This window comes from Crotalus tigris, unplaced genomic scaffold, assembly GCF_016545835.1.
Source record: "Crotalus tigris isolate CLP2741 ecotype Arizona unplaced genomic scaffold, ASM1654583v1 scf7180000017666.379230911805:20528666, whole genome shotgun sequence".
Taxonomy (NCBI): domain Eukaryota; kingdom Metazoa; phylum Chordata; class Lepidosauria; order Squamata; family Viperidae; genus Crotalus; species Crotalus tigris.
The window spans coordinates 3,619,206-3,642,305 of NW_024096552.1; the positions used below are offsets into that span (position 1 = coordinate 3,619,206).

General features: G+C 42.3%; 1 protein-coding gene across 8 annotated transcripts; it reads left to right on the forward strand.

The window, feature by feature from the left end:
• Positions 1-9,822: 9,822 nt before the first annotated feature.
• Positions 9,823-19,336, forward strand: LOC120305116 (zinc finger protein 397-like). Of its 8 annotated transcripts, none has more exons than XR_005555926.1 (5): positions 9,823-10,242; positions 12,180-13,139; positions 13,550-13,808; positions 16,063-16,189; positions 18,714-19,336. XR_005555926.1 is itself a non-coding variant. In XM_039336532.1 (5 exons), the coding sequence occupies exons 3-5, from the start codon at positions 13,650-13,652 to the stop codon at positions 18,905-18,907; spliced, it is 480 nt and encodes a 159-aa protein (XP_039192466.1). In that variant the 5' UTR covers positions 9,823-10,367; positions 12,180-13,139; positions 13,550-13,649; the 3' UTR covers positions 18,908-19,336. The 8 variants fall into 8 exon arrangements, 2 of the variants coding, with proteins under 2 accessions (XP_039192466.1, XP_039192467.1); XR_005555927.1 differs by having other exon boundaries at positions 9,823-10,148; XM_039336532.1 differs by having other exon boundaries at positions 9,823-10,367.
• Positions 19,337-23,100: the final 3,764 nt, after the last annotated feature.

Here is a 23,100-nt window from a genome sequence, read left to right on the forward strand (position 1 = left end):
TGACCAGCATCTTCCATTGGACCTGTAAAGAAACAAAGCCTGCGGCAGTTCGCACCACAAAAATGTGATATGGGCAACGTAGAGGCCCTCATTACTTTGTGTGTTGGGGCATTCTGGACCAGTTAGAGCAGTGGTTCTCAAATTTTTAATGCTGTGACCCCCAACCGGTCGTAAGTCGAGGACTACTCAACTGGTGCAGCACCGTTTGCAGAATGGGACTTTTGGTGGGCTCAGCAGGGCAGAGACAGCCTGGACAATTCCTATTGGCTTTCAAAAGCCAATAGAATAAAAGGGAGTAGCACAGCTAAGAAAAAGGGGAAAAAAATGGCGGACTGCGTTGTTTGGCGACCCCCATGAAATGGTCGTTCGACCCCAAATGGGGTCCCAACCCACAGGTTGAGAACCACTGAGTTAGAGGTTTCCCGGTGGTCCAGGGCAATGATACAAACTGGAGGTGACCGAGGCCTGATTGAGGCCTGTGCAAGGCCTCCCTGGTCTAGGAAAGGACACAGTTGCCACACCAGATAAATCTCTGCAAAGCCCCTCCCCCACCTATGATCTTCTCAAGCAGGAGCCATGAGTCCAGGAGGATCCCCAAGGAGATCACATGACCCCAGGACACTGAAACTCACAAATCTGAGTCAATTGCCAAGTGTCATAATTTTGATCACGTGACAAGGGGGATGCTGCAATGGTTGTAAGTGTGAAAAATGGTCATAAGTCACTATTTTAGCACTTTTGTAACTTCAAATGGTCGCTAAATAAAATGGGATATGTCCAGGACTACCTATACATAATGGGGTATCATAGGATGGGTGGACTCCCTTAGTGGTTTCCCGTAGGTGTTAGAAAGCAGCAATGTTTTATCAAAAATTAAATTTTTTGTTTTGGATGATCCCAATTAAGTTTTTGGATCAAGAATTAAAGGAAATACAGAGATTGCTGGAGGTGTATTGCAACGGAGGCAAGAGAGCAAAAATAAGCAAAGCTTTATGGTATGAACCATTAAAAAAGGGTGGGCTGAGTCTTCCAAATGTTAGAAATTATTGGGTAGCTAATCAATTAAGGGTGGTCCCAGATATTATAGCAGATAGAGATTTATTATGGAGCGATATAGAATTGAATGAATTAAGGGAAACAGGCGATTCTATAGAAACATTGGTTTAAAAAAGATATTTAAAAAATTGTTAAAGAGAATTCAAAATCCCTTTTTAAAAAACTCGATAGAATTAAGGAATAAATGGAGATACCGGTTAATGCCAGGAATTTGTCCTTTAACAACGGTAGTAGAAATGGAAAAATTTCCTAAGATTAAATTGAAAGATTGGATTAATAAATTTTAAAAAAAAATCATATATATAAATGGGAAGACTGGAAGAACAAGATAAAGAATATAATACAATTAATATTTTATCAGATACTAAATTAAAATGGTTGAATTTAATACAATTAGAGAAATGGATAAAAGTGGAAGAAAAAATTGAGGTAAAAGATAGACAGTTAACAAAATTTGAAATGATTATAAAAGAAAGTGAGGAAAATGAATATATAGGTTAAGGAAGAATTGGGAAAAATATACAGAATATTAACTGAACTGAAGATCAGGCAAAAGGTTTAAAATTAATCTGGGAAACAGATTTAGGAGAAATAAAACGATAAAGATTTGAAAAAATATTTGGAACAGAAGATTATATAAGAATACGTCAGAGTTAAGGAAAATGGATATAAAGTGATATGGAGATGGTACCTAACACCACGCAAATTAAATCAAATAGATGTTAAATATACAAATATTTGCTGGAGGTGCGAGAAAGAGATCGGAACATATAAACATATGTGGTGGGATAGCGCACAAAAGATATGGGACATGGTGCTTAGGGAAATTACAGAACTTTTGAAGGTAAATTTAGATACGTCACTGAGGATTGCATTACTGTTACTGGTGGAAAAACAAGATATAAATGAAGCAAAAAAGGAATTGATTGTAAATTTGATAATGGCAGTTAGATTAGTGATGGTCAAATATTGGAGACGGAATTGGGTTATTCAAAGAAATGAGTGGTATAATGAAATATGGAACATGGCAATAAATGATAAATTAACATAAATTAAATTTTAAAAAGGGATGATTAAAGTAAATAGTTATAATGAAATAAGGGAGGATTTTATAAAAACAGTCTTGGTGGAAGGCAAAGGGAATAAACCTGCTCAAGAATACATGCTGTGAGAGAGGGGGAGCTTCCGGTTTGAGGCGACGGCGATGGCGGCTAGCTTTTAGCCGTCCAGCTGGGGAAGTGTCAGAGCCGCGGAGCGCAGCGTGCATCAGCTGGCCCGCGGCTCGGAAATCCCTTCCCGGGCAAAGGGAAGGGATAGAGAGTGCAGGGATAGAGGTAGAACCCCTGAACCCCCTCTGGATTTGTTTCTAGAGGGGGTGAAAGGAGTGTTCCCTCGGAGCTCCTGCTGATCTCCGCCTCCCAGCTGTTTTTGCTTCCTAGGAAGCAAAAGAAACCGCCGCTTCTATCTCCGTGGTTATAGCATTCTGGTGAGTAATTTTTAAACGGACGGAGCAGTTTAAAGGATTTTTTGTTATAATTTAGGTGTTTAATTTTTTTATTTTTTGATTTCTACTATTATTCCTCCTTTTTTTTGTTATATTAGTGAAAGGATTTAAGATGGCACTTTGAAAGTGTCGGAGTTTTTTTTTCCTTTCTCTTTTGTTTTACTTTCCCTTTTTAAGGATTGGTTTTTGCCTTTACTTTTGTTTTTGGTTTAGAATTTTTTCTTTTGAATTGTTTGCTCTTTTATTTTTTATTTTTTGGATTTACTCTGGACTTTCAAGGACTATAGTTTGTCTCTTTTTAAAAAAATTTTTTTCTTTTTTTTTCCCTCCTCCCTTCCTGGCTGGAGGGGAAAGGGAAGTGACAATTGTGCTTTTTAAAATGGCTTCAAAGAGGCAGCAGCCTTCCTCAATATCTAAGGTTATTTCTTCTCCTATAACTTCCACTGCACAGCTACAACAACAATCTGAACATGTACCACCGGCTCAGCCACCACCCTCCCCTCCTCTATCTGGACTTTCAGCACAAGAGGTTAGAGGCATAATGGGAGAGATTGTAGTTCAAATGAGAGAGGAAATGAATCAATTTGTCTCACAGATTAAATCAGAAATAAAATCTGATCTCAAAGAAGAGATAACGGGGATAAAGACTAAATTGCAAGAAAACAATAATGAATTACGACAAGATATACTGGCAGCTGTTTCAGGTTTGGCTACTGTGGTGGTTAAGCTCGATGAAAGGCTTGAGGAAGTGGAAGACAAAGTTGACTCTTTGGATGACAAAATTCAAGATGTGGAAAGGAAGGTGGACTCCTCACAAGAAGATATTTTGATGTTTCAGTACAGACAAATGGAGTATGCCCTGAGGATCAGAGGCCTCAAGGAAGATGTGAATCAAGATCTGGTGGAGGTGGTCCTTACTGATCTGGCGCTGGCCTTGGATATGGATAAAGGAGAATTACAGAGAGAAGTGGAAAAAATTTATAGGCTCAACTCCTGGATTGCTAAGCAGAAGAACTTGCCTAGAGATGGGGTGATTTATTTTACAAAGAAGTCCCTGCGGAATGAGATTATACAAGCTTTTTACAATAAAAGATTTCAGATTGCTGCCCAAGATGTCATCATTCTAAAGGAAATCCATCCAAAATTTTAAGAAGCAGGAAAGACTTTGCTTTTTTAACCAATGAGCTTAAAGCTAGATCGATGCCATTTAGATGGGAAATTCCGATGGGTATTGTTTTGAGCCATGCTGGGACACGCTACAGATTGAACACAGTTGATAAAGCTAGAGATTTTTATACTTCGGTCCTGGGTGCAGGCTCAACTTCATCTGGTCGGAAATCTCTGAGTGGCAAGGAAGTTGAGCAGCAATCTGAGGCATTAGATTTGGTTTCAGCTGGGATGATAGAAGCTGTAAAGCAACGCCAGACGGAGGTTAAAGAGCAGAGGATGACCCGTGCAGCCTATAAGCGTAAAGAGAAGGAGCAACGTAAAAAAGAGCCTAAAGAGAGTTCTCCTGGAAGTGTATCACCGCCGGTGGGAGGAGCAAGACCCAAGAGTTATGCAACACACGCAGCTCTTTCAGATTTTGATGGTGTCTTCTCCAGGCTGCGTGCCAAGGGAGATGGCAAAGTTTTTGACCTGGAATGTTAATGGATTGAATTCTCCTCAGAAACGCAAAAATATCTTTTATTATTTGAAGCAACATACTAATGATGTTATTTGCTTACAGGAAACTCATATTTTACTTAAAGATCAGAAATATTTAGTTAATGCTCGTTTGGGATCTCATTTTATATCTTCTGCTCCTGGGCAGAAAGGGGGAGTTGTTATATATGTTAAACAAAACCTACCAGCTTGTCTGGTAGAATCAGATCCCCAGGGGAGATATGTGATGATTGAACTTGGTATTTATGGTAAGAAAATACTTATAGTTGGACTTTACGCTCCAAATCAACAACAGGAACAATTTTATAAGCAGTTACATCAAAAAATAACATTGTTTGATTATAGATCAGTGGTATTAATGGGTGATTGGAATGGTGTCTTAGATACACAAAGAGACAAGAAAGGTTCCTCTCCTTTTCTCAAACAAGCAAGGCTACCTAAAGCCTTTTTTGATATGAAAGAAGACTGGGAATTAAGGGATTATTGGCGGGAACGTAACCAAGAGGAGAGAGACTTTACTTTTTTTCTGATAGACACCAATCTTTTTCAAGAATTGACTTTTTCTTGATTACCACGGACTTGTATAATAAAGTAAAGAATGTAAAGATTTTTCCTAGATCACTGACGGATCATAGTCCAGTTGGGATGGAGCTGATTCAAGAGAAAGAGGAAAGAAGATCCTGGAGAGTTAATGAAAATTTGTTTAGACAAGAGAAGAATGTTCAAAAATTAAAGGAGTGTTTAAAGGACTATTTTGCTTTGAATATGTACACGGGGACTTCAATGTCAATGGTATGGGATGCAGGTAAAGCATTTATGCGCGGTGTTTTGATAAAAATGAATAATTTTTATAAGCGAAATCAGATTCAGAAACGTAGAGAACTTGAGGATGAAATTAAATTAAAAGAAAGGGCTTTGATTCTAAATCCTTCTGATGAAAGTAATAAAGAATCTGTAAAGTTATTAAGGTCACAATTTAATATGTTGATAGCAGATCAAGCTGCAACCAACTTATTATTTATGAAACAAAATACATTTTGTAATGCTACTAAGCCGGGGAGATGGTTGGCTTATCAATTAAGAAAGAAACAGAGACAGAGAATAATAGAGAAAATAAATTACAAGGGTAAACGAGTTTCTCAGAAGGAATTAATTAAAAAATCTTTTTTGGATTATTATCAAAACTTATATAAATCTACTAATGTACAATTGTTAGATATAAATAAATATTTAGCTGAGGAAAGTTTTCCTAAATTGACTGAGGATCAGAAATATGAAATTAATGGCTTAATTACTAAGGAGGAAATTGCCTCAGCAATTCAACAATTGAAATTAGGGAAAGCACCGGGGACGGATGGGTTAACAGCTGTTTATTATAAAGCTTTAATGGAGGAGATGATCCAACCATTAAATGATCTTTTTAATGGTATCTTACAGGGTTTAGAGATTCCTCCTTCATGGCGTAGTGCCTTTATATCATTGATTCAAAAGGAGGATCAAGATCTTACTTTACCAAAAAATTATAGGCCTATATCTCTTTTAAACGTGGATTATAAGATATTTGTAAAAATTTTGGTAAATATGCTTATGAGGGTGGTGCATCATCTTGTGCATAAAGATCAATCAGGGTTTATAACAGGAAGGTATATGAAAAACAATGTTAGACAAATTATTAACTTATTAGAATACTTAGATAAGAACAACCAAGTTCCTGCAGGGCTCATATTTTTAGATGCTGAAAAAGCATTTGACCAATTGAATTGGCATTTTATGCTAAGAGTAATGGAAGAAATGAATTTTGGTGAAAACATATTACAAGCCCTTAAGGTAATATATCAAAACCAAACAGCACAACTTATTGTTAATGGAGGTCTTTCGGAGGTTTTCACAATAGAGAAAGGTACTAGACAGGGGTGTCCTTTATCGCCATTGTTGTTTGTTTTAACATTGGAAATATTATTGATCAAAATTCGAGAGTCTCAGGAAATTAAAGGAATATATGTTAATAAAAAAGAATAGAAGTTAAGAGCTTTTGCGGATGACTTGGTTGTTACTTTGTCGCAACCTGATTATTCTGTAGTAAACTTATTACAGTTGAGTCATCATTATGGCTTGGTCTCGGGTTTCAAGATTAATGTAAATAAGACCAAAATTTTACCTAAAAATATGTCTAGTCAGGAGAAGCAGATTTTGACTAACCTGACGGGTTTTGAGATTGTTAATAAGGTAAAATATTTTGGGGTGATGTTGTCTGTTTCTAATGTAAAATTATTTAAAAATAATTATGAAAGGTTGTGGGTCAGGGTACAGAAGGACTTGAAGAACTGGGAAAAGTTGCAATTATCCCTCATGGGAAGAATTGCAGTGATAAAAATGAATATTTTACACAAGTTTCTTTTTCTGTTTCAAATGTTACCAATTTTGAAAAATGAGATTAATTTAAATGAGTGGCAGAAGGGTCTTAATAAATTTATCTGGGCAGGGAAAAAGCCAAGGGTTAAGTTTAAAATTATGCAAGACTTCCGTGAGAGGGGTGGACTTAAGGTACCAAATTTGAAATTATATTATGATGCGGTGGTTTTAACACTAATCAGTGATTGGGTAAATTTGACAAACTCTGAGATACTTTATCTAGAGGGATGGGACTTACTTTATGGGTGGCATGCCTATTTAATATTCAATAAAAAAATGGATTGGGCTTTTAAATCTCATATCTTAAGAATCTCTTTACTTAGGATTTGGAGAAAATATTATAAAAGTGATTTCAAAGTACCATTATGGGCTATACCTTGGCATGCGATAGAAGCAATAAAAAGAGGGGTTAAAATGGATATGGTGTCCTACAGACAGTTACTTAAATGGGATGGACAAAACTGGCAATTAAAATCACGGGAAGAGTTAGCACAAGAAAACTTTATTTATTCTTGGTTCCAATATAGGCAATTATTAGACAGATGGAAGATGGATTGTAAGGTGGGTTTTCTTAGAGAAGATGAAAATCTTATTAAGCAAGTGAAGGATTCAAGACAAACCCACATTAAGAGAATTTATGCGGTTTTAGTTGAATTGGATTCAGAAACGGAACTAATTAAAGATTGTATGATAAGATGGGCGCAGAATTTTGGTGAGCCAGTTTCATTGGACACCTGGGAAAAAATTTGGGTGAGAAATGTCAAATTTACACAAGCACAGAATTTAAGGGAGAATTTTTATAAAATGTTTTATAGATGGCACCTTGATCCACAAAAAATGTCTTATATGTACCCTGACGTGCAACCCAAATGTTGGAGATGTGGTTATAAGGAGGCTTCCTATTATCATATTTGGTGGTCATGCAGAGAGATAAAAGCATTTTGGATCAAAGTATGGTGGAATATCCAGAGAATTTTTAGAAGGAGGGTAAAATTTACTCCGCAATTATTTTTGTTAGGTATTGTTACAGATTGTGATACAAAGGAGGTTGTATTGATGTTAAATTTGATTACAGCCGCTAGGCTGTTAGTAGGACAATATTGGAAGAAGGAATCCTTGCCTACATTGCAGGAATGGTTTCTTAAAGTAGCTTATCTGGCGGAAATGGCAAAGATCTCGGCTTTCTTAAAGCAACAAACGCAAGAGAAGTTTTTTGCTGTTTGGGATAAATGGATAAAATTTATACAATTTAGATTGGGTATACAAAAATATTATATAGTTTTTTCATAAGTTTTATTTTTATATATATTATAGATAATCTTTTTATATATATAAATATAAAGTTCTTAATTTAATTTTTATTTTTACTTTTTAAGCCTATATTCTGCTCTGGGAAGCTCAGGGGGGGGGAAGGGGGGGGGGGTTTTTGGGAGGGGTGGGGTTTTTTTTTTTTTATATATGTATTGTTTAGTTTTATTTTTTTGTATATGTTGTCTCTTGTTTTGTATTCTTTTTTCTTTTTTGTAAAATTTATAAAACTTTTAATAAAAAAAAAAAAAGAATACATGCTGTTTTGGAGGGGAGAAGGGCACAATTGAAATATATTGTATATTGTTAGTTGTTATATGAGACGAAATATAGGTAATAAAAATGGTCTCCAGGGGGGTGGGTGCACTGTAGTATTTGTACCTTTTTTATACTGTTTTTTATTTAGATTTATATGTGTTGTGTTTGTATTATTTGTATTTGAGGCAGGAGAGCAAGAATAAGCAAAGCTTTATGGTATGAACCATTAAAAAGGGGTGGGCTGGGTCTTCCAAATGTTAGAAATTATTGGGTAGCTAATCAATTAAGGGTGGTCCCAGATATTATAGCAGATAGAGATTTATTATGGAGCGATATAGAATTGAATGAATTAAGGGAAATAGGCGATTCTATAGAAACATATTGCTTTAAAAAGATATTTGAAAAATTGTTAAGAGAATTCAAAATCCCTTTTTAAAAAACTTGATAGAATTATGGAATAAATGGAGATATTGGTTAATGGCAGGAATTTCTCCTTTAACACCGGTAGTAGAAATGGAGAAATTGCCTTTGCACAGCTGAGGCCCAGGAATAAAGGATGGAAACTAATCAAGGAGAGAAGCAACCTGGAATTAAGGAGAAACTTCCTAACAGTGAAGACAATTAACCAGTGGAACAGCTTGCTTTCAGAGGTTGTGGGTGCTTCATCACTCGGTTTTTAAGAAGAGATTGGACAGCCACTTGTCGGAAATGACATAGGGCAGTGGTTCTCAACCTTTTTAATGCCGCAACCCCCAACTGGTCGTAAGTCGGGGACTACTCAACCGGTCGTAAGTCGAGGACTAAACTGGTGCAGCACTGTTTGCAGACTGGGACTTTTGGTGGGCTCAGCAGGGCAGAGACAGCCTGGACAATTCCTATTGGCTTTTGAAAGCCAATAGAATTAGACTCTATTCAAGAGAGTCTATTCTATTGGCTTTCAAAAGCCAATAGAATAAAAGGGAGCAGCACAGCTAAGGAAAAGGGGGAAAAAATGGCGGACTGCGTTGTTTGGCGACCCCCGTGAAATGGTCGTTCGACCCCAAATGGGGTCCCAACCCACAGGTTGGGAACCACTGATATAGGGACTCCTGCTTGAGCAGGGGGCTGGACTAGAAGACCTCCAAGGTCCCTTCCAGCTCTATTCTAATTTGAAATCATTGATTTGAACCCTGAATCTTTGAGTTTGTCTGTTCCAATATCTGAGGGGCTGCCACAAAGAAGAGGGGTCAGCCTATTTCCCAAAGCACCAGAAGGAAATACAATAAGCAACGGATGGAAACTAATCAAGGAGAGAAGCAACCTAGAACTAAGGAGAAATTTCCTCATAGTTAGAACAATCAGTGGAGCAACTTGCCTCTAGAAGTTATGGGTGCTCCATCACTAGAGGTTTTTAAGAAGAGATTGGGCTGACATTTGTTCAGAACAGTATAAGGTCTCCTGCTTGAGCAAGGTGGTTGGACTAGAAGACCTCTAAGGTCCCTTCCATTCAGTGTTTCTCAACCTTGACAATTTTAAGGCATGTGGACTTCAACTCCTAGAATTCCACAGCCAGCAATGCTGGCTGTGGAATTCTGAGAGTTGAAATCTACATGCCTTAAAATTGTCAAGGTTGAGAAACACTGTGTTAGTGTATAAAAGGGCAGAAGGAAAAAAATAATCGGGAACACCTCCCCAACGCCCTTATTACAATCGAAAAACAAATATAATTTTATAGGTGTGCTGCTCTTCACAGCCACCGATCCTTTGAAAAACCGCACCCGTGGCAAAATTAGAGGCAGAACCTCGGTCCTTGAACAGTTAAAATTCAGATTAGTTTGCTAGAGAGGATAAGCTTCAGGGAAAGGGGCGGAGAGAGCTGCTTTCTATTGATCCGTCGTCGCGCAAATGTGCAAGCGGGTTCTCATGCTTTAAATTGCAAGTGTGGCTTAATTAGAACTAAAATTGGGTGAGTGGAGAGTGTCTTATTGCACAAGCGCGCCTTTATTTGCGGCCGGAATTTCTGTTGCAAGGAGGATCACTCGGGCCTTTACTCGGGATCTGTAAGTGAAGCAGCGGGGCCAGGCGGGAGCAATGGGAAGCGTCGAAAGAAAAGGGGTACACGCTGCGCCCTCTCCAAACGACCTTTGATTGCGTGCACAAGACTGCGAGTGGACGAAGACGCGCGGTGAATGGCTTTCCATTGCGTGAATCAAGGATCAGGGAGAAACTAATGAAATAGAAGCTAAGCAGAAGCCAGCGTAAATGCATGTTGAATTCAAATGCCAGCCCTAATATAAGCGGTTTACAATTACACTGTGTGTGTGTGTGTGTGTGTGAGTGTTCCCCCCCCCCTCTGGGAAGTGAGAATGGTTCATTTGGGGTGAACCACAACCCTGCAAGGGAGGTCCGATTGGGAACAAAGGATGGCCAGCTCTTAACCCAGGGCGCCCCACTAGGAAGTGATAATCTGAAGCAGTGGTTCTCAACCTTTTTAATGCCACGACCCCCAACCGGTCGTAAGTCGAGGACTAAACTGGTTGTAAGTCGAGGACTACCCAACCGGTTGTAAGTCGAGGACTTTCCCTGCCCAGGAGCGCCACGCATGCATGATGCTGCCCCCTGCTCCGGCCGAGGCGTAGCTGGCAAGCGGCAGAGACGGCGCAGGCCGACCACCGGCTGGGCCATCAGCTGGCCCAGCCCAAGGGTGGTAAGGCACCGGCCGGAAAAGGGGAAAAAAATGGCGGACAGCCTTGCTTGGCGACCCCTGTGAAATGGTCGATCAACCCCAAATGGGGTCGCGACCCATAGGTTGAGAACCGCTGATCTGAAGGCAACTTGTTTATAGCAGGGATCTTCAATCTAGGCCCTTTTATGACCTGTGGACTTCAACTCCCAGAATTCCTCAGCAAGTGTGCCTGGCTGAGGAATTCTGGGAATTGAAGTCCACAAGTCATAAAAGAGCCAAGTGTGAAGACTCCTGTTTATAGCATTAATGTTCATTCCTTTGCAACCACAAGGAAATCTGAATTTTTGTTAGTAAACTAACTGGTTGCCAAGTGTGTTGTACCCAATCTTACAGCCTTTTTGCCACACTTGTTAAAGCAAAATTACAGGGAGCCCTCGACTTAATGAGCACAGTTGAGCCCAAAATTTCCGTTGCTAAGCAAGGCAGTTAAATGAGTTTTGCCCCATTTTACCACCTTTCCTGACACAGCTAAGTGGATCACTGCAGTTGTTAAGTTAGTAAACTCGGTTAAGTGGATCTGGCTTCCCCATTCACTTTGCCTGTCAGAATCTGGCTGGGATGCTTGCAGATGATCACATGACCTCAGGATGCTGCCATCCCCATAAAAAATATGCCAGTTGCCAAACATGCCTGGATTTTGATCTTGTCATCTGATCGTTGTAAATCATTTTTTTCAGGTCCATTATAACTCTGAATGGTTGCTATATGAATGGTTGTAAGCCGAGGACTACCTGTGGAGGGGATGATTGGGAGTTAAGCGTAAAGCCTCTTCCAACAATAGAGGGGGGGGGGAAATAGCTTTCAGGAGAAAACAGCAGAATCAGGACTGGGGGAACTTTAAAAATGTAAAATTATTCCAGTGGAAGAAGATATATGTAGCTTAGAATTGAACTGTGGAGCTCTTGATGGTCTCCGAGCCTGGTTGTTTTTCCTGTAGACATTTTATCAGCCAACTAAGTAACATCATCAGTGTTCCATGATGTGTTTGGAGTGCCAGACTTCAGGGCTTCATCCTGAGGCAGCATGTTTCTGCCCTGTTAGGCAGAAACATACAGGCCAAACGCTAGCTCTAAACTAGGGGCCTACATGATTTTGAGGAGTATACCTCACACAAAGCCATTAGCTCTGCTGGCTGGGGATGATGGGAATTGAAACCTAGAACGGCCAGAGGGAGCCCTCTTGTATATTTCTGTCCTGCTTGTTACTTTCCTGAATTTTTCTATTTCTTCTTCTTCTTTTTTTTTTTTTTAGGGAATTGATCTTGGAGGAGGTGAGAAGCCTGAGGACACACCCTCCCCCCCCCCACAAGTGAAATCTGAAATTCTGTTAGTAAACAAAATGGTTGCCAAGTGTGTTGTGCGCAATTTTACAACCTTTTTTTGCCACCATTTTCTTAAAGCAAAATTACAGGGAGTCCTCGATTTACGACAATTGAGCCCAAAAGCAGGATCCCAAAGCTGGGTATTGTCCTCCGCGTTTGAAGGAAGAAATGGTGGATCAGAAGTGAATTAGATTCATCTGGGAGGGGGAGGGGAGAAGTCATGTCTTTGGAGCGAGAGGTAGAGATTTCAACCTTGGGGCTTCACAGAGTCATCGCTGACCCAGACGTGAAGCCAGAAATCAAGACGGAAAAGCAGAACCTGGAGCCCAAGAGACAAGCCCATCTGGCTGGGCAGACCGATGTCCTATGAGGAAGGTTGTACCCCCCCCACTTCAGCCCATTAAACGGGAAAATAATGAAAGTCTGGAGCCACAATGGCCGGAAGGACCATCTCTTTGGGGCCTCAAGGCTTTCCCGTCTACTTGGAAAGGAGCAGCGGCCGTGTCCGACTGGGCTGTAGCAGAGAAGGTCCCCAAAGTTACACTGGATAGCAGAGACCTCAGGATCCCAAGCGGAGGAAGCGAGGAGCAAATTTGGGGCCCCGAGGCCAGCAGTTCCGAATGCCAGCGCCGGCATTTCCGACAGTTTCACTACAGCAGTGGTTCTCAACCTTTTTAATGCCGTGACCCCCAACCGGTCGTAAGTCGAGGACTACTCAACCGGTCATAAGTCGAGGACTACCCAACTGGTCATAAGACGACTTTCCGTGCCCGGGAACGCCGCACATGCATGGTGCCGCCCCCTGCACCGGCCGAGGCGTAGCTGGCAAGGGGCAGAGACGGCGCAGGGCGACCACCGGCTGGGCCACCAGCTGGCCCAGCCCAAGGGAGGTAAGGCACCCGCCGGGCCCCACACGGGCCAGTAACCCTCCCTGCGCCCGCCAGCCTCCCACCTCCCACCACTGACCCTCTTTTACTTACATTTTTAGTAGTTGCTCAGCAGGGAGGGGTGGAAACTTCTAGACAGCTTGCCTTCGCTGCAGACAACTTGCAGCACTGTTTGCAGAATGGGACTTTTGGCGGGCTCAGCAGGGCAGAGACAGCCTGGACAATTCCTATTGGCTTTTGAAAGCCAATAGAATTAGACTCTATTCAAGAGAGTCTATTCTATTGGCTTTCAAAAGCCAATAGAATAAAAGGGAGTAGCACAGCTAAGGAAAAGGGGAAAAAATGGTGGACTGTGTTGTTTGGCGACCCCCGTGAAATGGTCGTTCAACCCCAAATGGGGTCCCGACCCACAGGTTGAGAACCACTGTGCTACAGGGAAGCCGAGGGCCCGAGGGAGGCCTACTGCCAACTCTGGACACTTTGCTGACGCCCAAGAGGCGTACCAAGGAGCAGATGCTGGAGCTGGTGATCCTGGAGCAGTTCCTGGCTATCCTGCCCCCGGAGATGCTGAGCTGGGTCCAAGAATGGGATTCCAAGAGCTGCTTCCATGTGGCAGACTTGGCAAAGCGTTTCCTCCTAAGGCAGAGCGAGGTGAAGAAGCCGAATCAGCAGGTGAGAGTTACCTCTGGAGGTGCTGAGCGGGTTGGGAGACCCCAACTGAAGTTGGATGCTGGGCGAAGGGTGGCATATAGATTGTCCCCTACTTAACAACGGTTCGTTTAGTGAACTGCACTGAACAAAGGGACTTAACGACCATTTTTCACAGTTAATGGCCTTGGAAGCATCCCCAGGATCATTTGATCAAAACTCAGAGGCTTGGCAGCTGGTTCACACCTCTGACCATTGCTGTGTCCCAAGGTCACGTGATCCCCTTTGGCCACCTTCTGACAAGCAAAATCAATGGGGGAATCCAGATTCACTTAACGTCTGAGTTACTAACTGTAGTGATTCACAAATATGAGCCAGCAGTGTGCTGCAGCTGCCCAAAAGACCAACACAGTGCTAGGCTGCATTAACAGAGGGATAGAATCAAGATCACGTGAAGTATTAATACCACTTTACAATGCCTTGGTAAGGCCACACTTACCAGTTTTGGTCACCACAATGTAAAAAAGATGTTGAGACTCTAGAAAGAGTACAGAGAAGAGCAACAAAGATGATTAGGGGACTGGAGGCTAAAACATATAAGGAACTGTTGCTGGAATTGGGTATGTCTAGTTTAATGAAGAGAAGGACAAGGGGGGACATGATAGCAGTATTCCAATATCTCAGGGGCTGCCATAAAAAAGAGGGAGTCAAGCTATTTTCCAAAGCGCCTGAAGGCAGGACAAGAAGCAACGGGTGGAAACTAACCAAAGAGAGAAGCAACCTAGAACTAAGGAGAAACTTCCTGACAGTTAGAACAATGAACCAGTGGAACAACCTGCCTCCAGAAGCAATGAATGCTCCAATGCTGGAAGTTTTTAAGAAGAGACTGGACAGCCATTTGTCCGAAATAGTGTAGGGTTTCCTGCCTGAGCATGAGGTTGGTCCCTTCCAACATTATTATTATTATTATTATTATTATTATTATTATTATTATTTAAGAAAGGTCGTAAAATGGGGCAAAACTCACCAAACAAATGTCTCTCTTAACCACAGAAAGCTTTGGGTGCAGTTGTGGTCGTAAGTCAAGGACTACCTATAACTTAAAGGATCATCTCATTCCACTGGGATTGGCCCGCCCTACCTGTGCCAGCCAAGGAGGCATGCTGGGGGCCAAGGGAATTCCAGTTTGCGTGGTTCAGGAGAAGGGTCTTCTCTGCCGTTAACACCTGCGCTCTGGAATAATTTGCCCCTTGCAAGGCAGCCTGCTCCAACCCTCCTGGCCTTCCATAAGCGCCTTAAAAACCTGGCTCTGCCAGATGGCTCGGGCCTCCAAAGGAGGAACCTCAATGTTGGAGGCGGCAGATAGATTCATATTGGATCCCCTCCTCCACTCACCTTACCCCCTCCCCCTCCATCTTTTAGCAATTGTATTTTGTATTTTTGTATTTTTATAGTATTTTATTTATATAGTTTTATCTTTTAATATTGTAAGCCACCCAGAGTTACCTGGTGTAAGATGGGTGCCAATAAATTAGATAAGAGATAGGTAGGTCGGTAGGTAGATGATTGATAGATAGATAGATAGATAGATAGATAGATAGATAGATAGATAGATAAATAGATAGGAGAAATGTAGAAAGAGAGATATAGATATAGATACATAGTCAATGGGAAAGCCAGATTCACTTAACAACCATATTCTAACTTAACAACTGCAGTGATTCCTTTAACAGGTGTCACAAGAAAGGTCATAAGACGGGGCAAAATTCAGTTAACAACTGTCTTGGTTGGCAAATTTTGGGTTCTGCTGTGGTCATAAGTTGAGAACTACTTATACTTCCCTGCCAATATGGTGGCGCGGTAGTTAGAATGCAGTATTGCAGGCTAACTCTGCCGACTGCCAGAAGTTCAATCCTGAACGGCTGAAGGTTGACTCAGCTTTCCATCCTTCCAAGGTCGGTAAAATGAGGACCCAGATTGTTGGAGGGGGGACCAATATGCTGACTCTGTAAACCACTTAGAGAGGGCTGTAAAGCACTGTGAAGGGGTATATAAGTCTTAAGTGGTATTGCTATTGCAATTGCTATTCATTGGGTCTTCTCCTGTCTTCTTAGAAAATAATGATGGGGTGGATTTGGGGGCTGCCCTGCTTTGTTTGGAAACATACTCACCTGCCCCCAAAGAGATGAAGGGGGTGTAGGAAGAAGTATCTATCTCAAAAAAAGACTGTTATTTTCTCTACCCTTTGTTGTGGATTAAAATTCCTCTTTTGTTCCAGATGACAGGGATGAAGCAAGAGGTGGGAGTGAATTTCCCCAAAGCAAAAGAAACTTCTCTGGACGTTACCCTCAGGCAGCTAAACAGAAAGGTCAGGCAAGAGGAGGATGGGAATGCCAGCATGGCAGGTAAGGGTCCCATTGTTGGCGAACTACAACTCCCAGCTGTCTTTGCTCTCAGCCATGTAAGCTTAGTTTATGTCCTCCATTCTGTTCATTGCAGAATTCCACCACAAGGGGGCGGCCTTTGCAGCATCAGCCTCCATACTGTGACTGGTGAATTCAAATTATGTAACTTGATTTTTTTTTTTTTTTTTTTTTTTTTTTTTTTGAGGTGGGGGATCCATGCAAAGGATAACAGGAAAAGAATAGGATTCTCCCTGCAGGCTTCCCACAAGCAATGTCAGCGGGAAAGCCGGCAGGAAGTTGGAGGCTATGATCACAGGAGGTCCTTAACAACCTGCAGAGTCCTCATTTAATGACGGCAACTAGGATTGCCAAAACTGCCCTTGCTAAGAAAGGTGGTGATGTGACATCATGCTTTACAACTGTGCTGTTTAGCAATGGCAATCCTGGTCCTTTTGGCCCTCATAACATGAGGACTGTGTAAAGAACCTTCGGCCTTCAGAACGTTGCTGAACTTCTCTCAGCTGATAGTGAAGGCTTCTGGGAATTGAAGTTTCAGCAACATGTGAAAGGTCTCTAATTCCCTGTTGATGTACAGGTAGTCCTTGACTTAGAAGCATTCGTTTAGTGACCATTCAAAGTTACAACAGTGCTGAAAAAAAGTGACTAATGCCCGTTTTTCCCACTTAACGACAGTTGCAGCATCCCCAGGGTCACGTGATCATAATTTGGACACTTGGCAACTGGCTCGGATTTACGACGACTTGCAGTGTCCCAGACTCATATGATCACCTTTTTAGGACATTCTGACAAGCAAAGGCAATAGGGAAGCCAGATTCACTTAACAGCTGTGTTACTAACAAAACAACTGCAGTGATTTAACGACTGTGGCAAGAAAGGTCGTAAAAGAGGGCAGAACTCGCTTGACTGTCTGGTCTAGCGACAGAAATTTTGGGCTCAATTGGGCTCGTAAATTGAGGACTGCCTATAATGGGAAGAGAGAATAACCTTGAGGGGCAGAAGGAGGAGCCACAACCAAAACAATGGTCAGATAAAAAGAAAACTGAGTCTTGGCCAGAAGTAGACGGATACATTTAAATGGAGAAAACGTATATTTCACTATGTGCTGCTAATCTGAGGCATTCTGCTCCACCTTTCCATATCTCGCCCTACTTGGCAGTAGGATGATAATAATAATAATAATAATAACAACAACAACAACAATAAAGTTGGAAAGGACCTTGGAGGTCATCTAGTCCAACCCCCTGCTCAGGCAGGAAACCCTATACCAGTCTGTCCAGTCTCTTCTTAAAAACTTCCAGTGTTGGAGCATTCACCACTTCTGGAGGCAGGTTGTTCCACTGGTTAATTGTTCTAACTGTCAGGAAATTTCTCCTTAGTTCTTGGTTGCTTCTCTCCTTGAGAAGTTTCCATCCGTTGCTTCTTGTCCTGCCCTCAGGTGCTTTGGAGAATAGCTTGATTCCCTCTTCTTTGTGGCAGCCCCTGAGATATTGGAACACTGCTATCATATCACCCATCGTCCTTCTCTTCATTAAACTAGACATATCCAGTTCCAGCAGCCATTCCTTATGTTTTAGCCTCCAGTCCCCTGATCATCTTTGTTGCTCTTCTCTGTACTCTTTCTAGAGTCTCAACATCTTTTTTACATCGTGGATGACAATTGGCAGTAGAGAAAACTCTCAACTTATGACCATAATGTAGCCTGTCCACTAGTCACAATAGTCATAAAGTGGTTACATCTAATTCGACTCGTTGTTATGACCTCTTTTCAGTGGTGGGATTCAGCCAGTTCATACCGGTTCGGAAGAACAGGTAGCTAAATTTACCTGAATTCGGAGAAGCGGCTGGCTTCTGGAAGTCCAGTCTAGGCCTCGGAGGCCTCTCAGGTCTAGAACGGCCCACTGGAAATGCATTGATGCCACTTCCGGAAGTCTGTTCTAGGCATCAGAGGCCTACAGGAGGCCTCCAAGGCCTAGAATGGCCCACCAGAAGTGCATGATGCCACTTCCGGAAGTCCGTTCTAGGCCTGCATCACATGATAGAACTGGTTGTTCAGATATTTGAATCCCACCACTGCCTCTTTTCCAGTGGTTGTTACGTGAGTTCATTGTTCACTCTGAGGCATTTTTACAAAAAACAGGAAGTACCGTAAATGCCAGTTAATGAGTTCCCAAAATGTAGTCACGTGACTGGGGGGGGGGGAAGGACAGCCATTGGAACTTTGGAACTGGTCATAAGCAACTTTTGGGTGGTCCATTGGAACTTCAAATGGTCACTAAACGATCAGCCCTTAAATCGAGGACTACCTGTATCTTCACTGGCCTCCTTCTGAGATTCCCCTTTTTCTTCCCCCAGCAAAAAATGGGCTCTTCTGCAAAAATTGCAATCTCCTCATCCTTTGAAGACCCTTCCTTTCTCCTTGGGATGTTTGAGCAGCCCAAGGAATATCTTGCCTTGCCTGAACTCCTAAAGATACTACTTGGTGGGGTATTATTGCATTTGGCAGATGACGAAGGGCAAAGAGACCAGCAGGAGATGATGGCAGGGAGAGAAAACAGCCGGGATTTAAAAGAACCTGTTTTGAATCTAAGCAAGGCAACAGAAGATCAGCCGGCAGACCAATCCTGTTGCATTGCAGAGAAGAGGCCCCTACGAAACCATCCTCAGGCAGCCGATCCCCAAAGGGAAGCGATCGAGTGATAAGCTATTCCATAGCCTCAACAAGCATCTCCATGCTCTCACCGGCAAGGAGATGTTTGAATGCTCCGACTGTGGGAAGGCCTTTATTTCCAGGGCCGGCTTCATTGTGCACATCCGAGTTCACGGCTGGGAGAAACCCTTTGAATGCTCAGAATGTGGGAAACACTTCCGTTGCAGCTCGCACCTCAACAGCCACAGCAAAATCCATGCCGGTGGGGGGGGGAGTTAGGTTGACATCTGGTGGTGCTACCCTCAGACACCCAAAGGTGCTTTGGTGGTGCTATCCTCAGGCACCCTCAAGCACCCAAAGGTGCTTTTCAAAAGGCAATTGGACTTTCTTGGTTTTTCCTTGAAAATGTTTCGCTTCTTATCCAAGAAGCTTCTTCAGTTCACTTCTTCAGAGCACACAAACAACCATACACATACATACATACATACATACATACATACATCTAGGTTGCTTCTCTCCTTGATTAGTTTCCATCCGTTGTTTCTTGTCCTGCCCTCAGGCGCTTTGGAGATAATAATAATAATTTTTATTTTGCGAATTGTTGCAATATTATTATTCCGCACTGGGGCTTTTTGTATGATGCATTAATTCACCTTCACCCTGAAACTGTGTCATTGCACCACCCTAAAACTCACACCCCAAAAGTTCCCCTGCCCCAGAAACCTCCTCCCGCCATCACAGCGCAAAAGCACAAAAGAAATCCAGACAGACCCATCCATATGAATTTGAGCGCCAGTTTCCTGATATGCGTGGCCTCTCTAGGAAACCCAGCTCTGTAGATTTAATCCTTTTCATTATCTCAGTGTTTCCCAACCTGGGCAGCTCTCGCTGGAGGGATCTCGCTGAGAATTCTGGGAGTTGTAGTTCACACATCTGGTTGTCTAGATCGAGAACATTACTTTATCTTCTGGAGAAATATTAAGGTGACCAACTTTTTTACAATGAAAAGGAGGACACAAATAAATTGAAGAAAAAAATATTGTAAATAAAAGAAATATTTTATTCATTGCAACAATAATACAGAATACACTATAATATGATAAATGCATAATAAAAACATTTGTAACAATAACATTTTATATTTTAATTATGCTTATATGCTGCGCCCCGCCCCCAGCCACTCCGCCAGCACTGCTGCCCCATGTAGAGCGGGCCCTGTGGCTCCCAAAGCAACAGCTGTGCCGGCTCCGGCCCCAGGGGGCAGCCCGCCGTCAGTACACCCCGCCTGCAGCCGCCACACCAACACCAACACCCACCCTGCGTAGCCCTGTGTAGAGCAGGCCCCGTGGCTCCCACAGCACGGGGGGGGGGGGCAGCCAGCCACTGCCGCCCCTCACATCCCCGCCCACAGCAGCCCCGCCGCCCCTGCCTCTTGCACCCACAGCCATTATTGCCCTAGCAGGGCCGAAGATCAAGAGAAAGTTACCGTGGCGTCACCGCTCCAGTCTCCTCCAGGTATCTTTGGGACTAACTAGGAGATGGTGTAGTTGGGTAGCAGGGAGAGGTGCAAAGTTCCTGCCAATTCGCCTTCGCTGCAGACAACTTACATGTGCAAAGTTTGCTGGCCGGGTGTTTTGGTGTGCTCAGCAGCAATTCCTATTGGCTTTCAAAAGCCAATAGGGGGAGTAGCACAGCTCATGCAAAAGTTGAAAAAAAACCATCAAAAAAGGTGCCAGAACGCTGTTCTGAGCGTTCTAAGAGAAAAAAAAAAAGCCCTGCAGATTAGTCTTCAAATATCGAAAAGGAGGACATGTAGGAGGACACTTTTCAAGGGAGGACAGATCTCACAAAAGGAGGACTGTCTTCCCTAAAGGAGGACAGTTGGTCATCTTAGAAATATTCTTTCAGAGACGCTTACCAACTTTTCAGTTAGCTCTCACTCCCATGCCTTTAAAGCAGCTTGATGTCAAAATCAGTGTTTTTTTTTAACGTGACAACTTTTAGAGGTTTAAACTCTAAACTCCGAGAATTCCTCAGCCAGCATGCTTGGAGTAACTGGAAGTCCACTCAGCTCAATATTGCCAAGGCTGTAAAACATTGGCCTAGGCCAGGGGTGGGCAACCTTCTGCTCTTTTATGACTCATGGACTTCAACTCCCAGAATTCCTGAGTCAGCTCTGGGAGTTGAAGTCCATGAGTCATAAAAGAGCCGAGGTTGCCTACCCTTGGCCTAGAGCAGACAGTAACTACAAGTGGTTTTATTATATTGTAACACTAATAGCAATAAACAAGAGCAACACAGTTAAAATATAGAACTAATTTTAGTCTTATGTTTGATGTAAGGGATCCGATGTCTTTCATTTTATCTCAACCTAATTTATCTTCAGGATTGATATGGCAACAGATCAGACCATCTTCAAAAATGTATTTCTGAGAATGGGAGACTATGGTAAAGTGAAAAACAAAGCAAACACTTCAGCACATGTTGTTATGAGTGCCCCAACCTATTCAGACCTAAGATAAATTGAATAAAATGAGATTTCCTCTAAGATTAGCGTCCATAGAAGTACTGTAGCAAGATTTATATTTAAATTTAGTTAACATTCAAAGCAGTTAATACTGTATGATTATTTTCTAGTCATATATTATAGCATTTCCCTGATCTTATTAAATCTGGGGATTGAAGTCTGCATGTTTTAAACTTGCCAAGGTTGGGAAACACTGATCTAAGCAAATAAACTATGCTCATACTGGCCAAAAAAAAATAAAAATGTGTCTTTCATTACTGAAGTGTGGTCTGGCTTTTAACACACTTCTCTTACTGACCTTGCCAAGTCACACGTGTCCTCTGTTCCACGTAAGTTGCACATACTGAGTTCTCACAGCCCCCTCAGGAGATCAGAGAAGTGCAACCAGGACGTGCAAGGTGGGTCTATTTTAACCTTTTTATTTTATTTATTGTATTTATCCATTCTTCATAGCTTAGCGTCTTTCCTGAGTCTGGCTGGTTTGTCCAGAGAATTCTTATAGCAGGACTACCCAATAAGGTAATAGGTTTGTTCCTTATGCCAGAAATCCCCAACCTTTGGGGGACCAGGGACCGGTTCCGTGGAGAGAGGTTTTTCTGCGGACCAGACGGTGCGTGGTTTTGTGTGCTGCCTGCATCCCACGGATGGGGCTTTGCTTGTTTGTACAGACCAGTTGCTGACATGCTGTGGCCCGGTACTGGTCCACGGACCAGGGGGTTGGGGACTCCTGCCTTATGCCACCCGTCTGGTAAACTCAAAAGATTCATTTTCCTCCCCATGCACATGTATACATAATCCAAACTAGATTGTTGTTTCTCTGTGTGATATAATATACGAGGGTATATGCATAATTCTGTATTTATTTATGTATTTATTTGTGTTATATTTATGTAATGTATATTGGAGGTGTCGCCTCTTTTGAGAGCTGTATGCAACGAAATTTCATTTTAATGTATGCCGATTAGTGTACATTCAAAGTGACAATAAAGTTATTATTCTAGTATTCTTCAAAGCCATGGGTAAACTCCAGGCAATGCATTAATTCCTAACAATTAATCAGTGGAATGACTTGCCTCCAGAAGTTGTGGATGCTCCATCAGTGGAGGTTTTAAAGAAGAGACTAGACAGCCATTTGTCTGAAGTGGTATAGGGCAGGGATAGGCAACCTTGTCTCTTTTATGACTCGTGGACTTCAACTCCCAGAATTCCCAGCCAGCATGGCTCAGCTTGGAAACCTCTCCCTTTCCCCTCAGCATGGCTGGCTCAGGAATTCTGGGAGTTGAAGTCCACGAGTCATAAAAGAGCCAAGGTTGCCTACCCCTGGTATAGGGTCTCCTGCCTGAGCATGGGGTTGGACTACTAGATCTTCAAGGTCCCTTCCAACTCTGTTATTCTATTAACCAAATTCAGCATACTCAGCTGCTGACTTTCTAAAGCAGTACAGGTAGGGCTCGACTTACGACAGCTCATTTAGTGACCGGTCAAACGTCGCTGAAAAAAGTGACTTATGACCATTTTTCACACTTACGACCGTTGTAGCATCCTCATGGTCACGTGATTTACATTCAGATGCTGGACAACAGACTCACATTTAATGATGGTTGCAGCGTCCCGGACTCCTGTCATCCCCTTTTGCGACCTTCTCACAAGCAAAGCCAACGGGGAAACCCCATTCACTTAACAACCGGGTTACTAATTTAATAAATCGCAGCAATT

What these genes read in the sequence shown, in the direction of transcription:
- LOC120305116 (XM_039336532.1), top strand. Translation starts at nt 13,650, where the DNA reads ATGCTGGAGCTGGTGATCCTGGAGCAGTTCCTGGCTATCCTGCCCCCG. An exon ending in TGAAGAAGCCGAATCAGCAG is followed by an intron (nt 13,809 to 16,062) that starts GTGAGAGTTACC and finishes CTTTTGTTCCAG; the next exon opens with ATGACAGGGATGAAGCAAGA. An exon ending in TGGGAATGCCAGCATGGCAG is followed by an intron (nt 16,190 to 18,713) that starts GTAAGGGTCCCA and finishes TGCATTTGGCAG; the next exon opens with ATGACGAAGGGCAAAGAGAC.